At 50.4% G+C, this 25,811-nt stretch overlaps 2 protein-coding genes across 2 annotated transcripts in view; both read right to left on the bottom strand.

Moving 5' to 3' along the window:
• The window catches only part of GAB2 (GRB2 associated binding protein 2), a 92,563-nt gene extending 70,523 nt beyond the window's left edge, over positions 1-22,040 (bottom strand). The window contains exon 1 of the mRNA XM_086739713.1: positions 21,927-22,040. Coding sequence (XP_086595839.1) covers positions 21,927-21,998 — 72 coding nt within the window. The 5' untranslated portion in view covers positions 21,999-22,040. The remainder of the gene's footprint in view (positions 1-21,926) is intronic.
• A 595-nt stretch (positions 22,041-22,635) lies between these two features.
• The window catches only part of NARS2 (asparaginyl-tRNA synthetase 2, mitochondrial), a 65,643-nt gene continuing 62,467 nt past the window's right edge, over positions 22,636-25,811 (bottom strand). Inside the window, exon 16 of the transcript XR_015257518.1 lies at positions 22,636-24,905. The gene's annotated coding sequence lies outside the window, so the exon portion shown is untranslated. The remainder of the gene's footprint in view (positions 24,906-25,811) is intronic.

Below are 25,811 nucleotides of genomic sequence, written 5' to 3'. Positions count from 1 at the left end.
AAGCACCTTCACAGACAGTACTTCTCAGCACCTTCAAAAGTGGGGGAGAGGATGAAGACAAAATCACACTACAAAACCAAATAATTACTTTTCAAAAGACTTGGCACCCTTGCCTGTGTATCCCTGAGCCTGGCAGGCCAGTGCAGAGGTCTACCACCTGGAGGGGATAAATCGGAAACTCTTCATTGCAGGGACCACATTGTCACTTTACGTGGGTTCAGAGTCTATCACAAGAAGGTCCAGTCACCCCACTGGGTCCTTTCATATATTGATCCTGTACTGTTTTATGGAGTATCATGGCTGAGTTCAGGATCCAGTGGAGTTTGGGATTAAACATGATATGTCCTGTAGGCATCCTCTCCCATTCTGCAGAGCTCAGATGGGAGGAGAAGCACAGACTGAAGCAAAATTATTCCCTAATGGACAAAACCACAGCCCACCAACCTGAACGAGAAGGAAACGTGGCCAGTAAGCTGGTCGTCTCTCCAGTACACCCACCGCCTCCCTCCTGAATTGCTGGGGACCATGGATTCATGTGAGACCATTGTCTTTTACCCCAAGGTAATCCAATGACCTCAGGTCAATCCCACAGCAAGCACAAGAGAAACTGTGATGTTCCCAGGACAACCAACCGGAGCAGCTAGAAACCAGCTCATAGGATGCCCCATCCCGGGCATGGCTCGTGCACGTAAAGGCCACAGCCCTCCTCATCCATGAGTGGGCATCACAGCAGTCTCACGTACAGAGCCTCCTAGATGGTGATTTGACTTGCATGTCGGTAGCATGGTCAAGCCAAGATGAGCCAGTTCACTGTCAAATCCTCATTTAGTGTCCTCGTACCAGCGAGAAAACAAAATAACTGTCTAGAGAAAGAGGCCAAGGAGAATTCAGCTGGCTACGGCAGGTGCTTGAAACTCAGTGCAACAAGCCAGCTTACAAACCCCAGTCCTCATCTTTATCTGGGTCATAGATTTTTTTTGGCCAAGGCAGCACAGGTGTCAAGGACTAGCAGATGCAGCAGTGGTTCTGCTTCACTACCTCTCTGTCTTCCGGAGCAACACCCTCAGGCTCACTTCACTCAGGTCCATTGCACCGGCTGGAGACATAAGCTGGAGCCATCCAGACTCCTGGGCGGTGTGAATTTAACTTCACACGGTGGTTTGATCAGCGAATGGTCTTCAATGTCATGGGCAAAAGCCTAAAGCCAAAAGGCAACCACCTTCCACTCCGCTAACCCTCTGCCCCATGCCAGATGCACCCACAATATTCTGTTTTTCTCTCCAAAATTGCTAAAAACCTGTGGTTCCTTCTTTTCCTAACACCCCTCCTTGCTAGCAGCTGTCTCAGCATGCTCAACGTTTTAATCTAATATATTTTTACACCACTCAACTTGCTACCAGCCAAGCTTCACAGCTCCTCCTTGGGATGCGCAATCCCAGGGTAGACAAATCCACGTGCATCGCTCCTTGCCCACATCCCTGCGGGGCTACAGGGGATTTATTTCTCACACCTTCACCACCACACAAATCCAAGAAAGGCTTTAGCACAGACTCGACTCAGACTTCAGCGCCTGCAGCCGGCTTCACTGAACGGCGCCGCACGATCGTTTTCCCTTCGAGAACAACTCTGCCGACCCCAGCTCTCAGCGAAGGGTGGAAACCATCTGCCCAGCCTTCCAAGCCATTCCCCAAACAACTCCTTTTCGCCTGCCAAAGACAGCAGCTCACATCTGCGGGGCTGCGTTCGCCGTGCCGACAGCCAGAGTACCCAGCCCTGCTCCCGCCAAAGGGCATGGGAAAAGGCAGCGGGGATGGCACACAAAAAATGCGCGGATGGGGAATGGGATGGGGGAAGGAGTGGGAGACTTTGACCTGCAATTTGTTTTCTCAGCATCTCATCTCTGGATGAAGCAATGCTTCACTTGTTGAAGGCAGAAGAGAAGAACTCATGAGGAAGAATAAATTTGGGATATAGGGAGGGGGCAGCTCTTTGCTCCCCAGTTTTAAAGTCCAGGAGCCAACTTTTCTTGCATCTTGGCCCCTTTTTCCACCACGGTGACTGGGTGGGGGGGCAAAGGAAGGGGACTCGGCGTGACACGGCAGCCCCTCGCCTTGTGCAGGGATGTCTGGGGGTCCCGGGAAGAGGATGGGTGGTCACCCTGGGGACAACGGCAGCTCAAGGTGGGGGGTTTAGATAAGGCTTTTAAAGGCTTCCTTTGACTCTGCCATCCTCATACTCGTTGATCCAAAGAAGTAATATGAAAAAGAGAAAAAAACAGGCTGGGAGAACTTGCATCAGGCAGAAAAGATTTCCCTGCCTTGTATTTACACAGCCCTGCGTCCATCTGAAAGGCATCACCCCCACCCTCCTCACATGATTCCCAAGCTCTCAGATAAAAAAAAAAAAAAAAAAAAGGAAAAAAAAAAAAAACAACCCCAAACCACCACTCAGCAAGCAGCATACTACAAGGACACATGTTTTTGTGCTCACTTGAGCTAAACCTCCTCCACAATTTTTCCTTTAGCCAAATGTTTCTGAGTAGGAGCACTGGAAAAATAAACTCCCCCGGCGCAGCGGGACGCGGGCGGCCGGCCGGGCTGAGCCGAGGTTCGGGGGCTCGCGGCTGTGCTCGGACCCCCGGGAGCCCCTTTCCAGTCCCCTCTGCAGCACAGGCTGGTGGCTGGGGGATGTTACTGGGAACAAGTGCCTATTGTCCCCTGTCAAGACTGAGAGGCAGCTCAGTGGGGTAAAAATAAAATAAAAAAGGACGTCAGCCTTCCTTTTTGCCCTCTTGGCTTTGCTTTTACCTTCCAAGTCCACATAAAGCCCCAGCTACCATCCTTCTGCCTGCATTGCTCTTAAACCTAGATAAGTAGCTCTGAAATGACACCTGGAGAAAATTATCATCATGATCATCTCCAGAACAAGTCTCTCCTATTCTTATTTTCCCCTTTTTCGCTCCACCCCACCGCAGGCTGAGGAGCTTTGGGTGGTAGAACGGGGAAGGAGCGACGCACGTTGCAGGGTTGAAGGCGGCGTGGAAACTGGTGGGTTTGCTGGAATAAAGACCCAGGTAGCACCTGGTTTCCAGGGCTTGGCTGAAGGAGTTCAAAGCAAGCGTGTGCCAATGATTGCAAGGTCCAATCCACCTTTTAGGAAGAAATCACGGTCGGGGCACGCCCGCAGCTGATGCCCATCTGTTTGTTGTTTTTTTTGGTGCCTCTGATTCCCCATGTGGGATGAATACACCGATTTCTCCAAGGCAACAGCTTCTGTGATCCTTGCGTGACATTTGTTGCACGTATGCCAATTAATACTAATAAGTATTCTGGAACTACTGCTGAAAGGATTCACGGAGCGATAAAAACCAAACAGCACTTAAGAAGGACAAGGAGAACAAAAGATGGCAAAGGAAAGCAGTAGTGTTGAGTTAACGAGCTGAGATCAAACTGGAGGGACTAATGACCCCTTTTTCACGACACAGTTAAGTCTATGAATATTGAAAATCTTGCGCAGAAATCCGCCGGCGGGGAGACCCACAGCAAGTCGAACAAGTGAAGAAAAAATCAGCAGCTGCTTTCCCTGGGGAAGCAGGGACACTGTTAGAGGCTGGCTCATAAAACAGCCACGAGGATGACAAAAACCCTCCGATTTTCAATATCCTGCTGCAGGATGAAAGCTGGCCCCAAGCGGGCATGAAACCCCGGCATCCCCAGGGCAAAAGCCTCCAGAGGCCAAATTCCACTCAGGCTCAGCAGCATCCGCCCCGTCCTGCCTCCCCCAGCGCCCGCGGAGGGCGACAGTCGAGGGCTCCGTGATGCGTATCCATCACAGAGCCATTTCAAGCCAGACAAGGACCCCTGAGCACATATCGATCGATTTTATTTTCAGCAGACAAGGCCTTCCCCAGTGTTAAAAATAAACCCCTAATGGCTAATTCAGCGTACGGCAACGAGTCGGATAAGTCCATCCAAGCGGACTGGTCCTGCCTGGTGTTTTATCCTCTGTGTCCCTCTGTCCTGAATCCAGACAAGGCACACAGTTGAGGACCGGCTGCCACATGTAGATTGTCCCCCTGATTGTGCTCCGAAACATCTGCACTTGCAATCAGTCCTCCTTACACATGGTTCCTTTTATTTTGACAGCCTCTGCCATTAAACAAGCCTAATTAATGCAACAGGAAGATGAGGTTCACCTTGACTTTGTCTAGCGCTGGGTACCAGCAAGTCTTAATCTGCACGGGAGGAGGTGAGGTCTTTGGGAACATCCTTAGGCAGATGTTGCCCAAAGCATGTCTCCAGCAATTCCCAAGAGTGGGCACGGACTCCATTTCATTTGGGGGAGGATATGAAAGAGCTCGTTTTGCCTTACGGCAAGTATTGTTCTGCCATCGAGACTCATCTGTTGATGATATTCCTTCCAGTGCTGGAGGGAAGGGGGGCGATTTCTACTTAAAATGGAAAGGCAGAGCGAGGTGAAGGCTGGTCTCTGGGAAAGCTATGTGGAAACCAGATTCATCGGACAGAAACATGCCCCTGCTGCTTGGCTGGAAGCGATCAGAGTCGCGGGGTCTCCGGAGGGATCTCTGCTTTCTCAGGAAGGGCAACGTTTAAAGAATCAAAAAGCAGACACAGTAGTTTGAGCTCCCTGGGATTTTCTGAGCTTTTTTTTTGGGTAGTTTTGGCTATGTAATGATTTCTGGTGGCAAATCCTTACGGTTACAGACCCAAATTCTGATTCTGATGGCAAAGAACAAAGATTTCCTCCACGTTGAGCAAATGACCGCCACTGTGGGTTCCATGTGTACAGAACCACAGATGTAGGAGAGGGGCTCAGCACCACCTTCACGTGATCAAAGGATCCTTTACAGGTCACAGCAACCAAAGATTAGGTCCTGAAGCTTTACTGAAGTGCAGGCTGAACTGACCCAAAACACAGCAGCCTCATGTCTATTCCTGGCTTGGTGCAGCCACGTGCTGCTTGCTAGATTTACCCTCCCATCTTAAGAATGCAGTTGATATTCTGTTCAGTTTAATACATATAAGCCTGATGGAGATGTGCGATCTGGCCTCCGTGACTTCCTTACCTCCAAGCCAAGAAGATGACTTGGAGCACCTGCTTCTCATGGTGCAAGGGCTGGCGGCTCCAGTGAGGTGGACGAGAGCCCATGCCACCAGAAGCCCCATCCTCCCACAGCTGGATGCTCACAGGATTCTCCTGTTCACTAAAAAAATGCTTCTTAGACGCAAACCCCCATGAAACACCACTAAGTTTGCAGTTTCTCACACCACCACATGCTTCACGGGCTGGTGTGGTACAGCTGAAAGTATTTTTAAAAAGCAACTAAGCACCTTTGAAGTCTTACAGTGGGATTTATGTCAGCCGGGAGCTGAACACAGGGCTGTGAAAGGTATCTCTTGATTTATTTCATGGAGAACAAAGGAGGTTCTAGAGAGGGACATGTAGGTTACGGAGAGCAGCACACTACGGCCAGAGCTGAACCACAGTCCTGGTGGTGGATGTCCCACCCCTGGAAACGTTCAAGGCCAGGTTGGCCGGGGCTTTGAGCAACCTGATGTGGTTGGAGATGTCCCTGCTCCTTGCAGGGGGGTTGGACTGGATGGGCTTTAAAAGTCTCTTCCAACCCAAACCATTCTGCAATTCTATGACTCTAAGCATTGCTCTGGCATTGATACTCATCTGGTGATGATATTTCTCCAGCACTGGAGGGAAGTGCGGTGATTTCTACGCAAAATGGAAAAGATGGAGCAATGTGAAGGCTGGTCCAGCCACGTTCAGCTTAGAAGCAAACTCACACTTGCAAGCAACAGGAAATAAACTCAACCTGCTAAGAACAGCAGGGACAGGCTGGGTAAACTGAAAATGCCACCAGCAAACTCAAGCCCCAAGTCCCTTCTTGATGGTCTTCCTTAAGCAGGTTAAAAAAAGACGATTGATTTTTTAAAAACTCATTTGCTTCAGCACTCTAGGACCTCCCTTTTTATTATGAAACGGTAGAATAGGACCAAAAAAAATAATCAGTCTTCCTTCTTATTTAATAAGAGCCCCCAAACCACTCAAAAATGACTTGTAACTGCTGAGAAAAGTGTCCTGATTTCAGAGAGGACGGGTGTGGGTGGCACCTCCCGGCACAGAGGGGACGTTTGTCTTGGCAGCTGAGGCAGAAAGCCTCCACACAACCTAGGAAAAAGGAAAAAAAAAAAAAAAAAAAAGAAAGAAAGAAAAAAAAAACCCACCCAGCAAATAAACAAAAGCATTCCTAATAAACTGGAAATGTCATCCTACATCAGGGATCACAAGATCGAGCCCAGAAAGGTCCAAGTGGCAAGAACACGCTGTTAAAAACAGATGGGAAAAACAAGCCGGGAAAGGTTGAGACTGTGTTTCTGAACTTCTGTTCCCGACACGGGTTTGCGAGCCAGCGCTGGTGTGGCTGGGGAGACAGCGGGGTGAAATACCAGCCACCCGCATTGTCCCAGTTAATCCCTGTGGAAACCTTAAAGCGGGAGGATGGAGGAAAGAGTTTCACACTGAAATCCCTAATCAACCGCTTTGGAAATGTAGATTTTTCCAGCTTCCCAAGCCCGGGCTCAGCACATGTTGAGTCAGGTTAATAATATTGCTTTTTTGTACCTTGGGCTTGGTTTTGTGGAGTCCAGCTTGGAACAAGGGGTTGCTCCTCACAGCACGGCTGTGTGTCGAGGTAGAGGTCCCGGCTGGGTTTTTGGGATGCTGTGGAGTATGGGCATGGCCACGTTAGCCTTTCTGTGCCCGTTCCTACCAATCCTAAGATGGACTTGCACCCTACTTAGTGCCATAAAACCTCAGCCAGAAAAATGGAAGTGGGAAAAGTGGGTTCCAGGTGACAACCCCCTAAATGTTAGGGATTCGATAAAAAGAAGAAAGGAAGACTAAAATAAAATGGGAAGATGAGGATGCCAAACATGCAGCCCACAGAGAGCTGCGGAGAGGAAACCTCCCAGTCGGCTGTCTCCCGGCTCAGCCCATCGTCCCAAAGGCGAGTAGAGATAAAGCTCCTGATGACAAACTCCTAAGATACACCAGATGGTATCAGTTACTCCTTGAGACTGTCAGAGACCTTCCAACATAACAAAATAACAGAAGTTTGTTGTTTTTTTTTTTAAATGCGATGCCTTCCTCTGCTTCTGAGCACCTGAAGACAGAGCTAGAGCCAACACAGCTCTGGATGCAAGGAGCTCTGTTTGGGGTCCACACTTTCCAGGAGCTCAGACGCATTCAAGCCAAGAGCTTCCATTTACAGAAAGAAGGTCTAGCCTGGAAGATCTCAAAAACTTTTGAGATCCAAAACCTGGAAGATCTCAAAAATATTTGTAAATATTGGGGTTTGGCTCTGGTGCCTTTCTATGTGGGAAGGGGGTGGGGGAACACTTTCTGAAGCTCAAACCAAATGCTCTTCTGAAATTTAACAAGTTCAAGTGATTTCCTCTATTATTTTGCATTCCTTCATGCTGTAGGTTCCAGGAGATGCCTAAATATCCAAGCTGTCAGCACAGCTTTTCCAGCACAGCAGGAAGTAGGAGATATCTCCAGGGAGAGCTTATTTTTGGAGAGCCATCCAATTCCAAACTAAGCCTTCAAACCTTTTGTTATTATTCGGATTAAGATGGCAGCGGCATTAGGAGAGCTGAGGCATTCCCACAGCAGATCACATCACTTCTCACAGTGCCTGCTTCTTCGTGGTGGAAGGGAGGGCTTTGTAGGGATGCAGGACACAGTTGGAAATCCATGGCTAAGGGTCCTGGGGGTTTTTGAGGTCCTGAGCTGATATGTGAACACCCTGACATTTGGATGCAGTTGTGTTTAAATTTCAAAAAACGGTTCTTAATATTGCAAAACTTGTTTTCCATGAGGCCAAGACGGATGAAGATGATTTTCACGCAAAATATTTCAAGTGAAAAACACTTATATTACAAATAATTACGTTACAACAGCTTTGCACATCACCCAACAAACCTGTAGTATCAGCAGCCAAGAAGAGCAGGACACACAGCCCCACTGCTGAAAAACTGGATTACACGAAGTTAATTGCATCATCCAGTGTTGGTTGGGTTTTTTTTTTCAGTTTTACAACTCCTATTTTACATGTTAAAAAACATTTCATAGCCATCCCTCAGCTTATTCCTTAAAATTAATAAGTCAAAACAGAAACACTGGGGAGCACGCAATAAAAATAATAATAAAATACTAAAAACCCCTTGGTTGAACTTAATGCCTATTAGAATCCTTAGTCATGATGGAAACGTATTTATAACCACAAACCTCCACTAAATTATCTTAACAGCCTCTCGCTGTTGCGCTGATGGCCAAAACAGCACAGCAAATTACCGGCTCGCCATACAAAATTATACGTGTCGCTGTGATACCGTGTTTTAGTCCCAGCCATGCAAAAGCAGAGGAAGATTTACTCTTATTACCCAACTGAGTTCACCTGCCAGCACACACATGTGCACTGCCACGTGTTTACTCCCAAAACACAATAAAGCCACCAATTTTTGCGATGTGGCACAAACTCACTGCCAAGCCCACAACGAGCGCAGCGTCGGCAACAACCGCTCGCCTTTTCCCCCTCCTTTCCCACGTCTGATTGACTTCCCACTCATCAGATTTTCCTGTCTGGCAGCTGGGCTGAGTTTTTAAACAGGCTGAATTCACTCCTAGCTTCATCCGATGGACTTCAAGGCACACGCGAGGTGAACTTGGCTCCGAAAACCTGGACTTTCTCACCACGAGACTGCAGAGACAGAGCACGTCGGGATGCAGCTTGGAAATGGGTAAGATGAAGGTGAGACTGAAGGATGGAGGATGTCGGTGTCTGGTTCCCAGCTGTGCAATGGACTTGTTGGAGACCCTGAAGAATTTGCTTAATCCCTGTACACTTTAATTTTCTATTTATAAAGCAGGGACAGCGAAGATCCAAGAGTCCAACAAGCAACCTGGCAGCATAAGGGTGCTGTCCACCATTGAGTGTCCAACCCCTTGCACCAACTTTTTGCTCCATTGGGATGTGCAAGGCTGAAATAATTTGTGTTTGCAACCCACCGTGGTGCTACAATGCCAAGAACCTGTAATATTCAGGGTAGGTGGATGAATATTAGTGAGAGAGTTGAAAGTGCAAGGACCAGAGCTTGGGGGAAAGAAAATGAACCCAAGACCAGCTCACACCTTGGGTACAAAAAAACCAAAGTTGGGAAAATGGGAGAAGCAGATACCATAACATCCAGGAACGGATGTCTGAGATACAACTTGAAGAGCACCACAGCTGCATTTCTGATCATGCTCTGATGACTGGTTTTCTAGCAAACTGATATTTTTAAAAAAATATATATATAATTAGTCAAAACTCTCACATGCTTTGAAGAAAACAAACCCAAGGTTTCGACCAGGCCCTTCCACACTAAAAAAGGTTAAACCTTGCCTAAACTCCAGCTGATTCATCGGTAATGCACGGAGCAGAGGGGATCACGTAAATCCCAAACACATTGTTCTGGCTTCTCACCTTTCTCCACAACCTGAGCTACGGTTGGTTAGTGGGAGGCTTCAGGTACGAAGAAATGCAAGGAATAAGCTTGAAAAGCTCTTCTTCTTGATTACAAATGCAAATCTTGAAGCTCCTCAGCCCCAAGTGGTACTCAACAACTGGATCCTATCTGAAATTACGAGCGCATCAGAGTAGCAGGTCCATGCTTCACCCCACATAGCCTTAACGAGCGCATTAACAGCATCGAGTGGGCCACGGCAGACTCTTCCAAGAAGGAGGATGGACAGAGAAATGTCATGACCAGAATATTTTCATCAAACACCCTAGTTAACTAAAAACTCATACAAAAAAAACAAAACCAAAAAGCAGTCGTCCAGTACCTAAAGGGGGCCTACAGGACAGATGGGGAGAAACTCTTCAGCAGGGCCTGTTGTGGTAGGACAAGGGGTAATGGCTTTAAAATAGAGGGAGGTAGACTCAGATTAGATAAAAGGAAAAAATTTTTTACACTGAGGGTGGTGGAACACTGTCCCAGGTTGCCCAGAGAGGTGGTGGATGCCCCATCCCTGGAAACATTCCAGGCCAGGTTGGATGGGGCTCTGAGCAACCTGATGTGGTTGGAGATGTCCCTGCTCCTGGCAGGAGGCTGGACTGGATGGGCTTTGAAGGTCCCTTCCAACCCAAACCATTCTGTGATTCTATAAAAAGCCTCATAAACATCATACACACAGCACAGGACAGAATTTGCTTTGCATTCCTTTCTCAGTTCCAACCCAGACCAATGCATGAGGTCCAGTTTTCATCTGCCCCAAGGCAACTATTAATTTCTAGCACCAATGTGAACATCCAACACAAACTACTAAGCACAGAGTATTTTTTGAAGCACCATTCATGACACCAACTTGTAAGACCCCCTTGCCTTCTGCTGCACGTGAAGCGCTTTCAGTATTAAAAAAAAAACAAACCTGCAGACAATCTTCTTCTCTACACATAACTCCGTCTTCTCCTCGGCACGCCTCCCTGTGACAGCACATGACACATCAGCCTGTCTGCACGCCAGCTGGCTGTACTGATTTGATGCTAAAAAGAGCGTATTGATCGATTCCCAGTCGAAGCCTCAGCCAACATGTTCTGCGAGCGTCTGAGACACTTGCAAAAACGGCCTGATCCTTTCAGGCCCTCCCTCAGGTTGACTTTGAAGGATGTGCAGCTCAAAACATGGCTCTGGGAGCAACTCCGTGGGTATGGTGCTGGATCTAGCGAGTCGTGGACCAAAGAACACCTCATTGCAGGTGGAAACTCTCTGAAAGGGCAGGTGGAGGGAGCCCCATCACTAGGAAAGACCTGTCCTCAACCTCTTGACTGGTTTAAATCTCAAAACACTGATTTTGTTCCTTTCCAGTGTTTTCTTCATGGTATCAACTTCTACCATTGCAGATACTTGCATTATGTCTCATCTCCTTCAAAAGGCGCAAGTTCAGACTTGGTAGGAGGAGGCATGTTTCTCCCCCATCGTACATCTATAGCAGAGGCAGAACTTGCTGAAGGATGCAGAGACAAAAAGATCTTGCTAGTGTTTTAACACCTGTGACCACCTCCCCTTCTGCATTTGTCATGGAGGGATCAGAAACTTCTGATCACCTCTCCTCAGTGCAAATCTCACCTCTCCGCGAGTGGGTTCCGGCGACGGGGCAGTGGGACACCCACCACCTGCAACCAGAGCCCACCATGCTTTGGTGATGTGCCAAACACTTTGGGTCACCTCCCGGGAGAAGGACCTTTGGGTGCTCCCACCAGAAGTCCCACAAGCCAAGCTAAAACGCTGCCCCCCCCCCCTGCACGGACAGCAGCCCTGCAGGCTTTTGTCAGGGCACTTTCTCACTCACTTTCTTTGGAAGGTGGCCGTCCCTCGCTGTTTTGGAGGCCTGTCGTGTAAAGCTTTCCCAGGCTCCTAATCACTCTCGTCACCCTTCTCCAAAGACTCTGGTGTCAGAGGTCCACCCACACACACATTGCTGCAGGATAAAGTCTTGATCGCTGGCAGGAAAACTCCCTGCTCCCTGTCCTGCCTCACTCCACGCACGCAGAGGGCTCCGAGAGGGATCCATATGGTTGGGGCTAGGTTCAAACCTCAATCCCCAATTTCTAGCCTCCTGCAGGGACCAGCCTGCATCATTTCTCAGCATCTCCTTCCCCTTGGCACAGCCAGGAGGACCCCATACACTCCCTGTCATTCCCCACACCCCATCTCTTCTGCCTTTCTTCTTTTCTATTTTTTCAATTTCATTTGTTTTATTTATTTCCCTCCCTCAAAGGCTTTAAGTTTGCCACAATCAGAGACCACTCACTGTCTGCACGGCTGCTGCTGTGGATAATATAAGATCGGTCTGGAGGTAGCAGCGGGGCTCAGCCACCAGCTCCCTTCCCCTCTCTCCTGCCACCCCAAGCCCTGCGCCCTGACCCCCGAAACAATGAGCCCTTCTATTCCCCATCGCCCCGACGGGAACGCTGGTCTGATGCGATGCGCGGCGGACAGTGGGCGAAAGCAGCACGGAAGGCGAGAGGGAGGGAGAACACAAAGCTCGAGTCATTGGTTCTTCTTGGGTCAAAGCAAATGAGGTTTTCCTGGGAAGTTCCTATGTGGAGGGAGTTATTTAGGAACAATGAAGAGACCCAGAATCAAAGGAGCTGTGTGCGGTGTTGATGGCGTGGAAGTGGAGCGGCTCTTTTCCACTATCAATAAGTGGAAGGGGCATTCGTTGCGTTTGCCCCTTCCTGTGTCGAATGGCCCTCAAGCACAACCTCCATGTGGAAGCAGGGTGAGGACGAAGGAAATCTGGAGGCAGCCTCTACAGGGGTGGTGAGCAGGACTTTGCAAGGGAGAGGCAACTAAGGAGTACGGAAACCCTGAGCTGAATTACACAGCCAACGGTCCCTTTTCCATGGGGCACTCTTTCAAGCCAAGAGCATCCAGGAAGCAGTGAAAACCCATGTACCCCCTACAAATAAATCACAAAAAAAACCCCAGAAGATGCTTAAATCATAGAATCACAGAATGGTTTGGGTTGGAAGGGCCCTTCAAAGCCCATCCAGGAGCAGGGACATCTCCAACCACATCAGGTTGCTCAGAGCCCCGGCCAACCTGGCCTTGGATGTTTCCAGGGATGGGGCAAATAAGTATGTGGATGAAGATCCACAGCACAGATCGCTAGCAATGACTAATAACCTCGTTTAGCACGATTACTGACATCATTGTGAGATAAAAAGCCGCAGACAAACGTAAGTGTCGTTCAGTTCAACAGCAGCACACAGTGCCAGACCTACGATGTACGCGTGACAGCTCTTTGAAGCTGAAAATTCAGAAAAAACCTCAAAGTCAACAGAAAAGGGAAAGGAAAGTTTGCTAATCACTTTCGGAAATGAGACACAATCCCTGTTCAGGTATTACATTAAGTAATTTTGTCTTTAGCAACTCAACTTGCATCGTTTGGGAGCCGCAGGAAAGTCCACGGGTATGTTCAGAAGGTCAGTGAGGAACCCGAATGGGCGAGGCAGCCGCTGCGATCACCAGCAAAACTTAATCGCTGAAAATCTACAACATACAAAAGACGACAAATCTTGGACTCAAAATGTTATTTCCATCTCACCATATGGATGCGGGAGCTGGAACTCCACCAAAGAGATGTCTAAATGCCTTCCAAAGCAAACGCCTTTGGAAAATACCAGGTTTAAATGGAATAAGATGCACAACAAGTACGGAGATGCTATTAGGACAGCATCCTAGATCCAGGAGCCACGATGGAAATATTTCGGATGTGTCCAAAGTGTGTTGGGAAGCAAAACAAATAATGAATAATTAAAAAAAAAACCAAAACAACCTGAAGGTATTTCTGTCAAAAGATTACAGGAAAAGGAGAGATTGAACAGACAGGATTTAAAAATTGAGAGGCCATGTGAAGAAAAGTCCAGGGTAGGCAGAGATGGAAAAGCGTTCCAAGCAACGGAAAGGAAGAAGCAATTTGAATGCTTAACACAGAAATGTCTAAGAGCTGGTGCTGCCTCAAAGCCAGATTTAAACTATAAATAAAAACGTCCCATTTCTGGCCCAAAAAGAGAACCTCCCATCCTGAGCAGGCATCACTTTGGGGTGAGAATGTTCCCATTTGGATGGAGAAGTTCATTTCTAGGTATTAGAGTAATGCAGACAACCAGACTGATGCAAGATTTCCCAGATCCTAGCCTTCTCCAGGAAAACTGTGCAAGAGCTCAGAAAAGACAAATCCAGAGATGAAATCGCCCCCCCCCCCTCAGGTTGCTGGCATCAAATTATTCCAGGTTCATTGGAGAAACAGGCACCGCTGGCTATCTTACACAGCGAGAAACATACGCTTCCAGCTCTCATATTTTCCTCCCGGTCTTTCAAGGCACAGCTTGCAAGCTGAAGACAACGATGACCCAACCCAGCCTTTCCCTGCTCGGCTCCTTTCAAGCCCGCAGCGCTGCGTGCTGGGGAAGGACCAGAGAGAAGGCACAGAGATCACAGAATCATGGAATGGTTTGGGTTGGAAGGGACCTTCAAAGCCCACACAGTCCAACCCCCCTGCAAGGAGCAGGGACATCTCCAACCAGATCAGGTTGCTCAGAGCCTCATCCAACCTGGCCTTGAACATATGCCTAGGTGTGCCACATAAAATTACCCAGCCAAAGCACGATGTGGGATAATACATGTTTGCATACTGTTGATCCTAGGCTTAACCTTTTTTTTTGCCCAAATCCTTGGCAGGATGGGTCTATCCCATGGAGAAGGGCTGGAAGGTGAAGGAGAAGCTGCGCAGAACGGCAGCGGCAGCAGTTCAGAAACCCGTTTCAGCCCTGTTGCTGCTCTCTGTGCACCCCGGAGCAAATCAAAGTCTCTCTTCCTCATTGCCCCCTCCTCCTGCGACAGGGATACGTATGCTTCGTCACCACTGTTAGGTGCTGTGAGCTCCACCTAAGCACTACGACGAGGAAGTGAGACTTTAAAGAGCTGACAGGAGCACTGAAAGGAGAGGCAGTTTGTACTAAAAGCAGTAATTTCCAAATCTTTTGGATCAACTCATCTCGGAGAGGCCCCCAGATGACCTTGGCACTCTCGCTGTCTCAATCCTTGCTGGAAGCACCACGTACTTCTGTGAACCAGTTGCAATGGCTTTCCGCGGCTTCACACATCCCCAAGCAGCCCGCGAGCAGCTCAGAAACCTCTGGCTCAGGTAGAAGCGACAAAGCCAAGTTGAGTTCCCAGCGGTGGGAATGACCCCGAACACAAGTGCAGCCAAACCACTGACTTGCTCCGTGCCTCGGTTTCCCCGTCTGACCAGACCTTTCAGGGCAGATGTGGTCTCACCAAACACCCAGTTCATCGAGCCCCCATCCCAGTTGCCTCAGCTGCTACTGTAATCCAAATAAATAATATTTGCTCTGCCTTTGAGTCACTACGATAAATTATGTGCTTCAGTCTGGTAAACACTATTACATCACCTCTTGCATCTGACACTTGCTAAAAGAAAAAGAGGAAAAAAAGAAAAAAAAGATTCAGTATCACTTCTGCTCTCTTCCAAAGAGAAATGAAGTCAGTTTCCTGTAACACTTTCCTTAAGTATTGTTTGTCTTTCTTAAGTTCAACCTGTGCTCTGCCACCATCAATCTTTTCCATCTACCGAGGACTTTGCCAGGTCCGCTGGCCAGCTCTGAAGTCATGACAGACAGCTGAAGATTCACTCAAGCTGCCTTAGCAAAGCCAAAGCGCCAGGAAAATACACTGGTTCCACTCCCCACACAGCATGCGGACTCCTTACCTCTACGGGCACGTCCACCTTGGCCGATGCGGTGCCTCGGAAAGACGCGCGGGTTAGCCCTGACCAAACCAGTTTGAGTTTCAGCAACTGAAGAGCTGCCTTAGCACAGCACTTCTCCCAGGTTGCTTGTGTCAGTAGAAAACAAAAGAAGGACTATCCACCTGCAACGGGGAGCTGGGCTCAAGCAGCTACATTGCTTCCCAGACTGGTGGCTCTGCGTTGCGCTATGCCACAGAAGTATCAGAAATGTTGGTTTGGAGGCACCTTGGGAGGTATCTAGTCTAGCTCTGCATTTGAGGTGGGACTAGATGAGGTCAGTTGGGATTTTCTCTAGCCAAGTCTTGAAAATGTCCAAAGACTGAGACCTCTGTGGGAACATATTCCTCTGCACCATGACCCTCCTACCAGAGGAGCTTCCCCAAGACCCAGCCTGAACCTCCAAAGCTGGTTTGTGGTTGTTGCCCCTTATTTTGTCACCTGCTACAACCGAAAAGAGTTTGACTCCATCATCCCTATTTGAATAGCTGCAAGCGGACATGGCGGAGCTACGTTGACGGTTGGACTTGATGACCTTGGAGGCCTTTTCCAACCTTAAAGATTCTATGATTAGCTCAAGAGTATCGTGATGACAATATACCACCATCTGCCCATCCCCAGAAAATGCTGCAGTGGGAACACATCCCCACACCCAAACAAAATGACCCCGAGAGAAGTCTGCAGGGAAGAGGCTGTGTATTTTGACTCATCAGCAATGATGCAGCAGAGAAACAAGTTACGGAGCCGTGACCTTTGTGCAGCATTGCACAAGAGAGGTGGTGCTGCAGGAGTGCTGGCGGGCGCTGCCCTTGCAAGCGAAATGCACCCCCTGACCTGCAAAGCCTTCTCCGGTGGAGCAAGTGTTCATCTCTCCTCTGAATCACTGGGTAGATGACAACAGCTAAAACGTCTGATGGGTTTTTTCAATCAAGCTTGGATATTACGTGGGAGAAGCAGGGTGCAGCAAGGCAGCTTGACAGCTGGAAGAAGACGCGAAGTCATGGAGTTTCAGTGCTGTCAAAACTTTCTACAAAGAACTTCTCTGCGGTGGGTCAGAGGGCTTCCCCGAGTGTCAGCAGCAGATCCAGGTGACACGATTTGTGCCCTAAAGCCTCTTTGCTATCCCTCCCTGAGTTCACGCTCAAAATCCATAAATTCACCTAAACCAGCACTGGAAGGGACTTTGGGAGAATCTGTCAAATTTATTCCACTGCCTCAAAACAGGATCAGGTCTCCTGAAGCACTGGCTGTTTGGCCAACCTGCCCGTCAAAACTTCCACCCGTGGAGACTCCGAGCCCATCCCAAACCATTTGTTCCACTGCTCCACTCCTCTGGCGATCAGAGGTTAGGAAGTTTTTTCCTAACGCTTGTTTCCCTTGCTGCAGCTTGAGCTCAGCACTTCTTGGCCTCCCACCACTGCCCATGGAGAACAGTTTACTCCCTTCCCCTTCGCAGCTACCTCTGACACACTCCAGTGCTCCTATTTCTCCTCTCAGCCCTCTCATCCCTAGACTAAACAACCTAATTTCCTTCGGTCTTTGCGTGTTTTCTAGGTTTCTGCTCATTTTTGGGTGCTTTTCCCTGGAGTTTCTGCAAATGCTTCTTATTTTCAGTAGCGGGGAGCATCCTGAATCAGGCACGGCACAGCTGAACCCATTAGAACTCCTTAGAGACAAGATGGAAAAAAAAAAAAAAAGATCACTTTTCTTAATACCCATTTACCCATTTATTTGTACTTTGCTGCAGAGTTAAAGGGATTCCTTTCTACTTCACCTGCTCCAAAATTTCATCCGGACTAGCACCGTGCCAAACCTAACCTGGCACCCCAACCTTCTGAGGAGCCTAAGACTCCTCTGATCTGGTGGTCCTGCTTCAGTCCACATCCTACATCCTCATTTAACAAGGATATCCCTGCTGTGCATCTTCAAGTGTAGCTGAGGGTGGTGGAGCACTGTCTCAGGTTGCCCAGAGAGGCGGTGGATGCCACATCCCTGGAAACATTCCAGGCCAGGTTGGATGGGGCTCTGAGCAACCTGATGTGGTTGGAGATGTCCCTGCTCCTGGCAGGGGGGTTGGGCTGGGTGGCCTTTGAAGGTCCCTTCCAAACCCAAACTATTCTATTCTCCCCTCAACATCTCCTGCTCACCCCATCGGAGGGGAGCAGGTCTTCTGGTGACCTTGATCAAACTGCTGCTGCTTGATGCAGAAATGGCCATTGATGCACAAAGCCAAACTCTCCCCGTAGCTAAACCAGTGGATGGGGAGGGGAAAAAAAAAAAAAAAGTGCTGAAAGACTATAAAACTGTAAAACCAGTAGAAGATGAGAAGCTTTTGTTTCAGTCAGAGTTGCAGACATACGTCTCAGCCAGACAGAAAATCCTCTGACTTCACGGTACACAAATGAACAGGCGCAGCGCGCTGATTTAATGACAGGAAGCTCAGAGCTCTCCAGCGACAGCACTGATTTTTCACATCGCTTTTCCGTCAGAAAGCCCACCCCCCGCAAAGCCCATCGTGCTGGGCAGCAGACAGACGCAAACCACCGCTCTGAACCCGGGTCTAACTGGAGAGACGACAGACAGGCACGTCCAGCGGCAGAGCACCAGCAGACAGTGAGTCAGTGCAGAGCGGCACAGCACGCGCCGCGCTCGGCTCCTCGGTCACACAACTAACGCCAAGGGTTGTGTTTAGGGATTGGTTGGGGTTTTTTTTTAAATTTTTTTTTTTTTTTTTCAGGAGCGTTTTAAGGAGCCAGGAGGAGAATTAAAGGACAACTCGGTGTGTACAAGGACACCCTTCCATGCATTAAAGTCAGAAGGGGGGAAGGTGGGGACAGACTTTTTAACAGAACCCGTAGCAACAGGACAGGGGTAAAGGCTTTAAACTAAAAGAGGGGAGATTCATACTAGATATAACGAAGAAATGTTTTACGCTGAGGATGGTGGAGCACTGTCCCAGGTTGCCCAGAGAGGCGGTGGATGCCCCATCCCTGGAAACATTCCAGGCCAGGTTGGCCGGGGCTCTGAGCAACCTGATGTGGTTGGAGATGTCCCTGCTCCTTGCAGGGTTGGACTGGGTGGGCTTGAAAGGTCCCTCCCAACCCAAACCATTCTGTGATTCTGTGAAGGTACAAAAGTGTTTGTCTGAAAAAAAAATAAATCAAGCAAGTGGATGATGGAGCTTGGCATCCCAAGCAGAACAGAGGTGGAAGGTGGTATTTTGGTATCTCTACTACTTTTGACCTTCAATGGTTTGGTTACCTTTTATTGTCAACACTACAGCAGCATCTACAGGGCTTGTCTGAGATCATGGCCAAACTGCCTGGGTCTACCTGAACCCCTATCCCCAGTTACACGGCAGAAAAGAGGCACAATTCATCTCAACTTTGAAGCAGACATCGTTTGATCAGATGAATGTCCTGCAACGAAAGAGAAACTCCAGACCTTGATATTTCCCAGAGAACTGTACAAAGAGGTCCTACATAAAATATCCCACAGTCTCACATAAAAGCAATCCTCTGAAGTGAAACCAAGCAGGTACCGCCGTAAATGCAGACTGACGCTGCGTGGATCAGGTGTGGAGAACAGTCCCCTTCCCCAACCACTCTGGATGGAAGTCAGAAAGAAAATCTAGCACCTTCCCATCTTGCCAAGGATCTCCTTGAAAAGTAAAACCAAAACAAAACCGGGCTTACAAAAGCACAGCACTTCAAGGACGGCGTCAGCAACACACCCGTGTGCAGACACGTACATTTGAAAGGCGCTTGTCAAAGAAAAAATAAATCTGTCATCTTCCCTGTGTCAATACAGCCAGAGCAGGAACTTCAAACCCGATTAGCAGCATCCTGCAGCCCGAGATTCCTCCTTTGAGGCCTCAAAGCAGAGCAGCAACCAAAGGCATAAGGAAAGCGGCAAAGCCAGCGATTCAGAGCCTTCCCTTTGAGTCCGTACAAAAGACGGTGGCTGAAAACTGGCCTTTCCTGCAGGAAAACCAGTGCACACCAGTGGTGTGGGTTTGCTCCGGATGAAGGCAGGTTGTAGGGGAGCTTCACCACATATGGCTCCAGCACATCTACCTGCTCCGAACCACAATGGAAGAGAACAACTTGATCAACGCGTCAACACCCTGGATGCGCCACGCAGAAACATTCCAGGCCAGGTTGGCCGGGGCTCTGAGCAACCTGATGTGGTTGGAGATGTCCCTGCTCCTTGCAGGGGGGTTGGACTGGATGGGCTTTAAAGGTCCCTTCCCACCCAAACCATTCTATGATTCTATATAAATATGATTATATTAAGAATAACGCATTAAAAAGCAAGGGGATGGGGCACCGCTGCGCGAAACGCACTCTGACCTAAGACCAACATTTTCAAATCCAGCCAGCGATGCAGGAAGCCGGCGGCGCAAACGGCGTGATGGGAAGGGAAGTCCCACTGACCACAACGCTGGGACCGCTCCGGCGCAGAGATCCCCTCGAGTGACATCTGCCGAGCGCGGCTTCCTGCCCCGCGGAACCCGCGTGGGACGGCCGGGCGCATCTCAGCACGGCCGCGTTTCCTCTTGGAGGGGGAATGAGGATGTTTTGAAAACATAGGTGGCTCGCGAAGCACTTTGGGACGTATCTGGATGAAAAGCACTCTTATGCACATCGCTAATTAGCGCTAACCGCCGGCGTGTCACACCCTCGCGTGGAGCGTTTAGCAGATTTATTCAGCTCTTGCCGGAATGCCGGAGCACAAGCTGGATATTCAGCAGGCGATGTGAGCGCCCTTTCACGGGGCAGATGCTGGGGAGCTAATGATGTTTGATGAGTTAAGGCCACCGGTGACTCAGGATCAGCAATTAGCTGATTTCTGTGGGAGGAAGGTGCTTTGCTCCATTAAGCTAAAAGCATCCCTCCACAGTTCAGCGTGCACAAAGTCATCCTGTCCATCTCCCACAAAGCCTGCTTACACACATCAGGGCTTTGCTATTTCCTGTGTAAACACCCGCTTTTACCTTTGTCTCAGGACATTTTTGGGGACAGGGAGCGAAAGAAGCGGATTCCCTTGCAGCTCCATCCCGCAAGCAACCTGATGATCCCTCAAAGGGGCTCGGGCATATGAGGAAAGGGTTGCCGAGAGCGATGGGGCACGCGGTCAAACGCCAAGAGACGCTGCACCTATGGAGCTGCACCCGTTTTTGGATGAGGCCAATAACATCGGGTCACAAATGGGATAACCCCTCTGGCCCTGCCCCAGCCTGGGAGAGGGGACTACAGCCACCCACCTCCCTCTCAGGGTAGGACAGCGCTGCTTCCATCAGTCAATAACGGCACCAGGGAGACACCGGCTGCACTTGTTCTGTCTGCCGTTCCCAAAATCCACCCAGGCAAAAGCCACAGGACCAAAGGACAATCTGCCTGGTGTCCCCCCCGCTGCCCCGCCCCAAGGAAGGGAGAGCACCCCGCTCGCTCCCGGAGGCTGCGTCCCAGCCATCCGAAGCCTGGCAGACATCGGTCACCAGACTCAGGGAGCAGGACCCTGGCTTCATCCCAGCGAGCGATGTGCCGAGTCATAGAACGGCAGCTCCATGGAGCCGCGTTTCCGAGCTCTAACGCTCACGGCGCGGGGCGAGAGCAGGCGGAGGGCGCAAAGAGCGGTTGTTTGTTTCAGCGAGCGGGGAACGCGACGGAGCTGGCATTTGGACCCTCTTTTTACAACTTCTTTGAAGTGTTTGATCTCAGTGGCGAACACGACAAAAGGCGATCGAAGCGCTACCGGTGCTATCTTCAAAGGGTTTGGACGTTAAATCATTAATAGGAAACGTGCGCGGGGGGGGAAGCGACCGTTATGGGGGTTGGGGGGGGATCCAAGATGTATTACCTTTAGTCTTTGGGACAAAGGTATGCTCAACCTCCCCCCAAAAAACACAACATCAAAGGAGGGGGTGTGACAGGCGCAGGTCCCGGGTTTGAACCGCCCCACGGTCCAGTTGTGCCCATCACCTGGGGCAGGGGATGAGTGGGGAGAGTGGGGGGGGGGGCTCGGAGATGCTCCCACCCCCGCCCATCCCCAAAACCTCCCCCGAGCCACGAACACCAACCCCTCCCTGCTCGGGGAAGGGGCATGCCCCGCCTCGGAGGGGCTGCAGGTGCATCCGGAATGGGGCGGGGGATGGCATGGGGATGGGGATGGGGTTGGAGATGGGGAAGGGGTTGGGGATGGGGATGGGGTTGGGGTTGGAGATGGGGTTGGGAATGGGGTTGGGGATGGGGTTGGGAATGGGGATGGGGATGGGGTTGGGGATGGGGACGAGGATGAGGACGGGGACGAGGATGGGACGGAGATGGGGTTGGGGACGAGGATGAGGACGGGGACGAGGATGGGATGGAGATGGGGGAGATGTTGAGCCCGGATTGCCCGGAATGGAGAGGGCGGTTAGGGATGGGGATGGCGCTGGGGTTGGCGATGTTAAGCCCGGCTTCCCCGGGACGGGGACGAGGTTTAGGGATGAGACGGGCTGGGTTGAGACTTACGTATCTCCGCAACTTCTTCTCCGGGGGGGACTTGCGGAGCCATCCCGCGCACACCACCTCCCCGCCGCTCATCGCCGCGCAGCCGCCCGCTGCCAGCCCCGGCGCTCAGCGCCGGCAACGCCGGCCCACGGAGGGCGGTGGGTGGGTGGGAGGATGGGTCGGGTGGGTGGGTGGGTGGGTGGGTGGAGGGGGGGGGGTGGGCGGGTGCAGCTTCCCCACTCGCAGCCGGGGAAGCAGGAAACCGGCTCCTTCCCCGGCTCACCACGCCTCCCGGCACCCCGCCAGCCCCGCGTTAAAGACACAAACCCCGCGGGGAATTGGGGCTCCCTGCCCCCACCCCCAGCCCGGCTCTGTCATTCCTGTCCCCCCTCACCCCCCACACACTCATACAACACCACAGAGAAACTTTACACACACGGCAGCAGGGCATCTGCAGGGCTGCCTTCACCGAAAAGTGACCCCCCCCAACTCCCCCCCCCCCCCCCCCCGCTGTAAGGTTTAATCGCCCTCGCGACCCTTCCCCTCTCCCGATGGAAAAAATCCTTCCCAAAAAAGAGAGGGTGGCTGTCACCCCACTGGGCTTGTGAGTGAGACGAAGGTGCCATGGGAAAACAAAGAGGTGGAGGGAGGAACAGGCAAATGCCAGCGATAGCAAAAACCCTTCTGGAGGAAAAAAAAAAATAAAAATAATAAAAAAAATAGAGAGGAATCGATAAAAGCGTCATACTTTATTATTGATTTTTAAATAATGGAGCCGTGCCCACTGGCAGGGGATTTGGCTGCCACCGGAGCCTCACGCAGACGCGGCGGGTTTCACGTTACAGTGTATTATCCCCCGGCCGAGATTAACTATCATCCTCGATCTAGAAACGCCGTACATTTTAAAAGTCGGCTCGTCTCCCCGGCTGAGGCAGCAAGAAAACTTCCCTCTGCAGCCCTGCGAGGAGGATTATGCTCTCACCCTCCCTTTGCTGCGTCCTTAAAAGCGCAAACCTGGGCACGGCACCCATAAAAGCCGAGCCCTCCCAGCCCGTGACACTCTCACGCTGTCCTAATGTTAGGAAAACTCGGGGTTGTTTGCTGGGGATGGATTTCTAAGACCTGTCTCCGTACGACAGCTCTGCCCCAAACCTGCTTGGGCACATCCAGTCATCCCTGCCTCAACTTCCCTGCCCGTCCAACCTCCGCGGGCAGGGACGGTCCCTCCTTACGCGTTTGCGCTGTAAGCCGGTGCAATAACAACTCCGCGCTGGCTGGATGCTCTACCGCACGTCAAACGACAACGACCTTTATAAAATGCTGCCGGAGCGGGGATCCTGCACCACCTCGGAGCGGTAATTACAGCTCGCAGAGCCGCCGGGAGGAAGGCTCGACACCTCTTTTCAAGCTGGGGACAGCCCAGTGAAGCCACATGTTGTTTATCATCTTGGTAAATACATAAAGGAGGGGAATAACCCCTTAAAAACCAAGTATGTCATTTGTTAGGAATGCATTTTTTTTTTTTCAGCAGCTTTGTTTTCCTTTTTCTGCCAGTGAAATGCAAAGGCTAAAAAAGATTTTTCTACCTTTTCACTGCCCAAAGGAAGCGCTTGATTCTGTTCAAGCACTGGGCAACCTCCGCACAGACGCTGGCTATGGTCAGATGGGCTGGCCCGTCCCTGCCAACGCAGCGTGTGCCATGGAGCCAAGAGCAGGGGAGGACGGCGAGGCCCCTTCTGCGCTGGCACCAGCCAGCGTTGACTTCTCCAGCGTGCTGGAGCCGTATCAATTTACACCGCACGCAAGCGTCGCCCACAGATCTTCCTGGGATAGAGGCACCGTGCGCATCCGCTGGGAAAACCGCGTCCTGGTGACCTGCGCTCGAGAGATCTCCCCGAAACCCACCGCAATTTCAGGGAGGCCGGCGATCTACTGGGGATGTAGCAAAAGTCAACGGAGAGCAGATCATCGTGATTGACACGCAGGTGTCGTGCGAAGCCGCTCCGCGGTGTCTGTTAATAATTCACGGGTTAGGAACGCGCTCACGCTGCCACCAATGCAAAGTGGTATCAGTCTGCAAACCAGTTGCAGGGAAGAACCCCGTCTGCATTTTTATGTTAACAACTCTCACCGCGCGGAGTTGAAACACTTCATTTGGGCGACGGATGTTTAAAGAGCTCCTCCGTAATTATCGCCGTGTGAACTGGAATGAATTATTCTCCACGTCCTGTGGCAGCCTTCGGTTTATCACCCCGCTCCCGTGCTGCGCTAGCCTTTCTCTCCGCTCATCCCCTATCCTGGAGCACATTTACTGGCTTGGTTATATCACAAGATACATCTGAACGGTGCCCAAAACACGAAGCACCCTCGCAAATTCTTTTTTTCACACCTTTGGCGATGCCTCTTGCAAAAGCCTGACACACGTACCTCCGATTTCTGGGATTTTTGGCCGGGAAATGGGTTGCGTTTTCTGTACGCTTAACTACGCCGCCATCTCAAATGTGAACCGCAAGCTCCGCGCAGAAAAATGCTCGAAACAAAGGCGCTCCACGGGAACGTGCCTCCCCAATTCCACCGCGGCTGTGCGCAGAGCGGGAACAGCGAGTTAATTCTGGCAGCGGGCTGCCAGATTACATATGATCCAGCACATGTAACATTACAATGCCTTCTAACGCCGGCCCCACTTAAAGCATTTGGCTAGGAATACAAAAATTACCCCCAATGCCTCTTGGAGTTAAAGACGACGTATGTCATGAGCGTGGCTCCGATTTGGCAGCGCTCGCACATTCGTAACAGTTTTACCAACTTCAAGCTGTTCTCCCAACCGGTGGCGAAGGTTGAACTCAGGCTGGCCCCAGCTGACTGCATAAATCTCCGGAGTCGGAGCGAACAGCGAGCAGCCTTGGTGGAAAACTGTGCAAGCTGCATCCCCGCGTCGGAAAAAGGCGATGAGGGAGCTCTACGAAGCCATTGCGAATCCGTCTCTGCCAGCGGGAGCAACTGAAGGGGGAACAGCAGAATTAGCTGAAGGGAGAAATTAAGAGATGCCATGTATGAAATCATATTCCTTGCACAAGGGTAGGGCAGAAAGAAAAACATTTTTTCCAAGAAAAAGCCCTTGTGCTGTGCATTTCATGTAGCAGGGTGCGTGAAAATTTACACTTTCTCCTGCAGAAACCTCTGGGGTTTTTAATCACAACCTTCAGTGTCCTTCCTTGTCCTTGGCTGAAACTGAAATCTATGAAAAATCAGAACTTCTAAGAAAGAAACCGCAACGCTCACCGCTTCTCCTGCCTGCTCCAAATTTATTTAAATGAGCTGTGCCATCTACTGGCAGATGGGGAGGCTGCAGGCAGAGCAATTCCCCCTCCCGGCTCCGGGTCCCTGGTGCAGGCAGCAGGGATGGATGGAGACAGGGGGCATTTCCTGGGGATTAGGGACCAGCTGGCTGAAATGCTCTGGGCTACTCACCCCAGCCAGGCACTAAGCCCTTGGAAATGCCCTGTGCTGAGGTTAACATAAACAAAACATGCTGAGGGAGTTGTGGGGGGGGGGGGGAAAGCTTTAAAAAAATCTGCTGTGTTGCTTAGTGCTACACGCCTACATTTCAATTCCGAGCGAGTGCTCGGTCTCATGAGATCCAGCTCCACAACAATACGACCTGACTTTATCTCCACAAAACAGTTCCTGCAGCAAAGCTAGATGGAAGCGGCTCTTTTTTTTTTTTTTTTATTTATTTATTTCATCAAGAATTTTCAAGGTTAAAAAAAAAATCACCTCTCTCAAGAACTCAAGTCTTTTCAAGCTTTCCACCCTCCGTAAAAGAGCGCTGCAAGCCCCCCAGAAGAACCGCAATGGAAGCCAAACCACAAGAAGATCCTCTCCTTCGTGTGATAGACAGTAGCT

This window comes from Chlamydotis macqueenii, chromosome 1 (assembly GCF_036417535.1).
Source record: "Chlamydotis macqueenii isolate bChlMac1 chromosome 1, bChlMac1.mat, whole genome shotgun sequence".
In the NCBI taxonomy this organism is placed as follows: domain Eukaryota; kingdom Metazoa; phylum Chordata; class Aves; order Otidiformes; family Otididae; genus Chlamydotis; species Chlamydotis macqueenii.
This window is presented reverse-complemented; position numbering and strand designations above follow the sequence as displayed.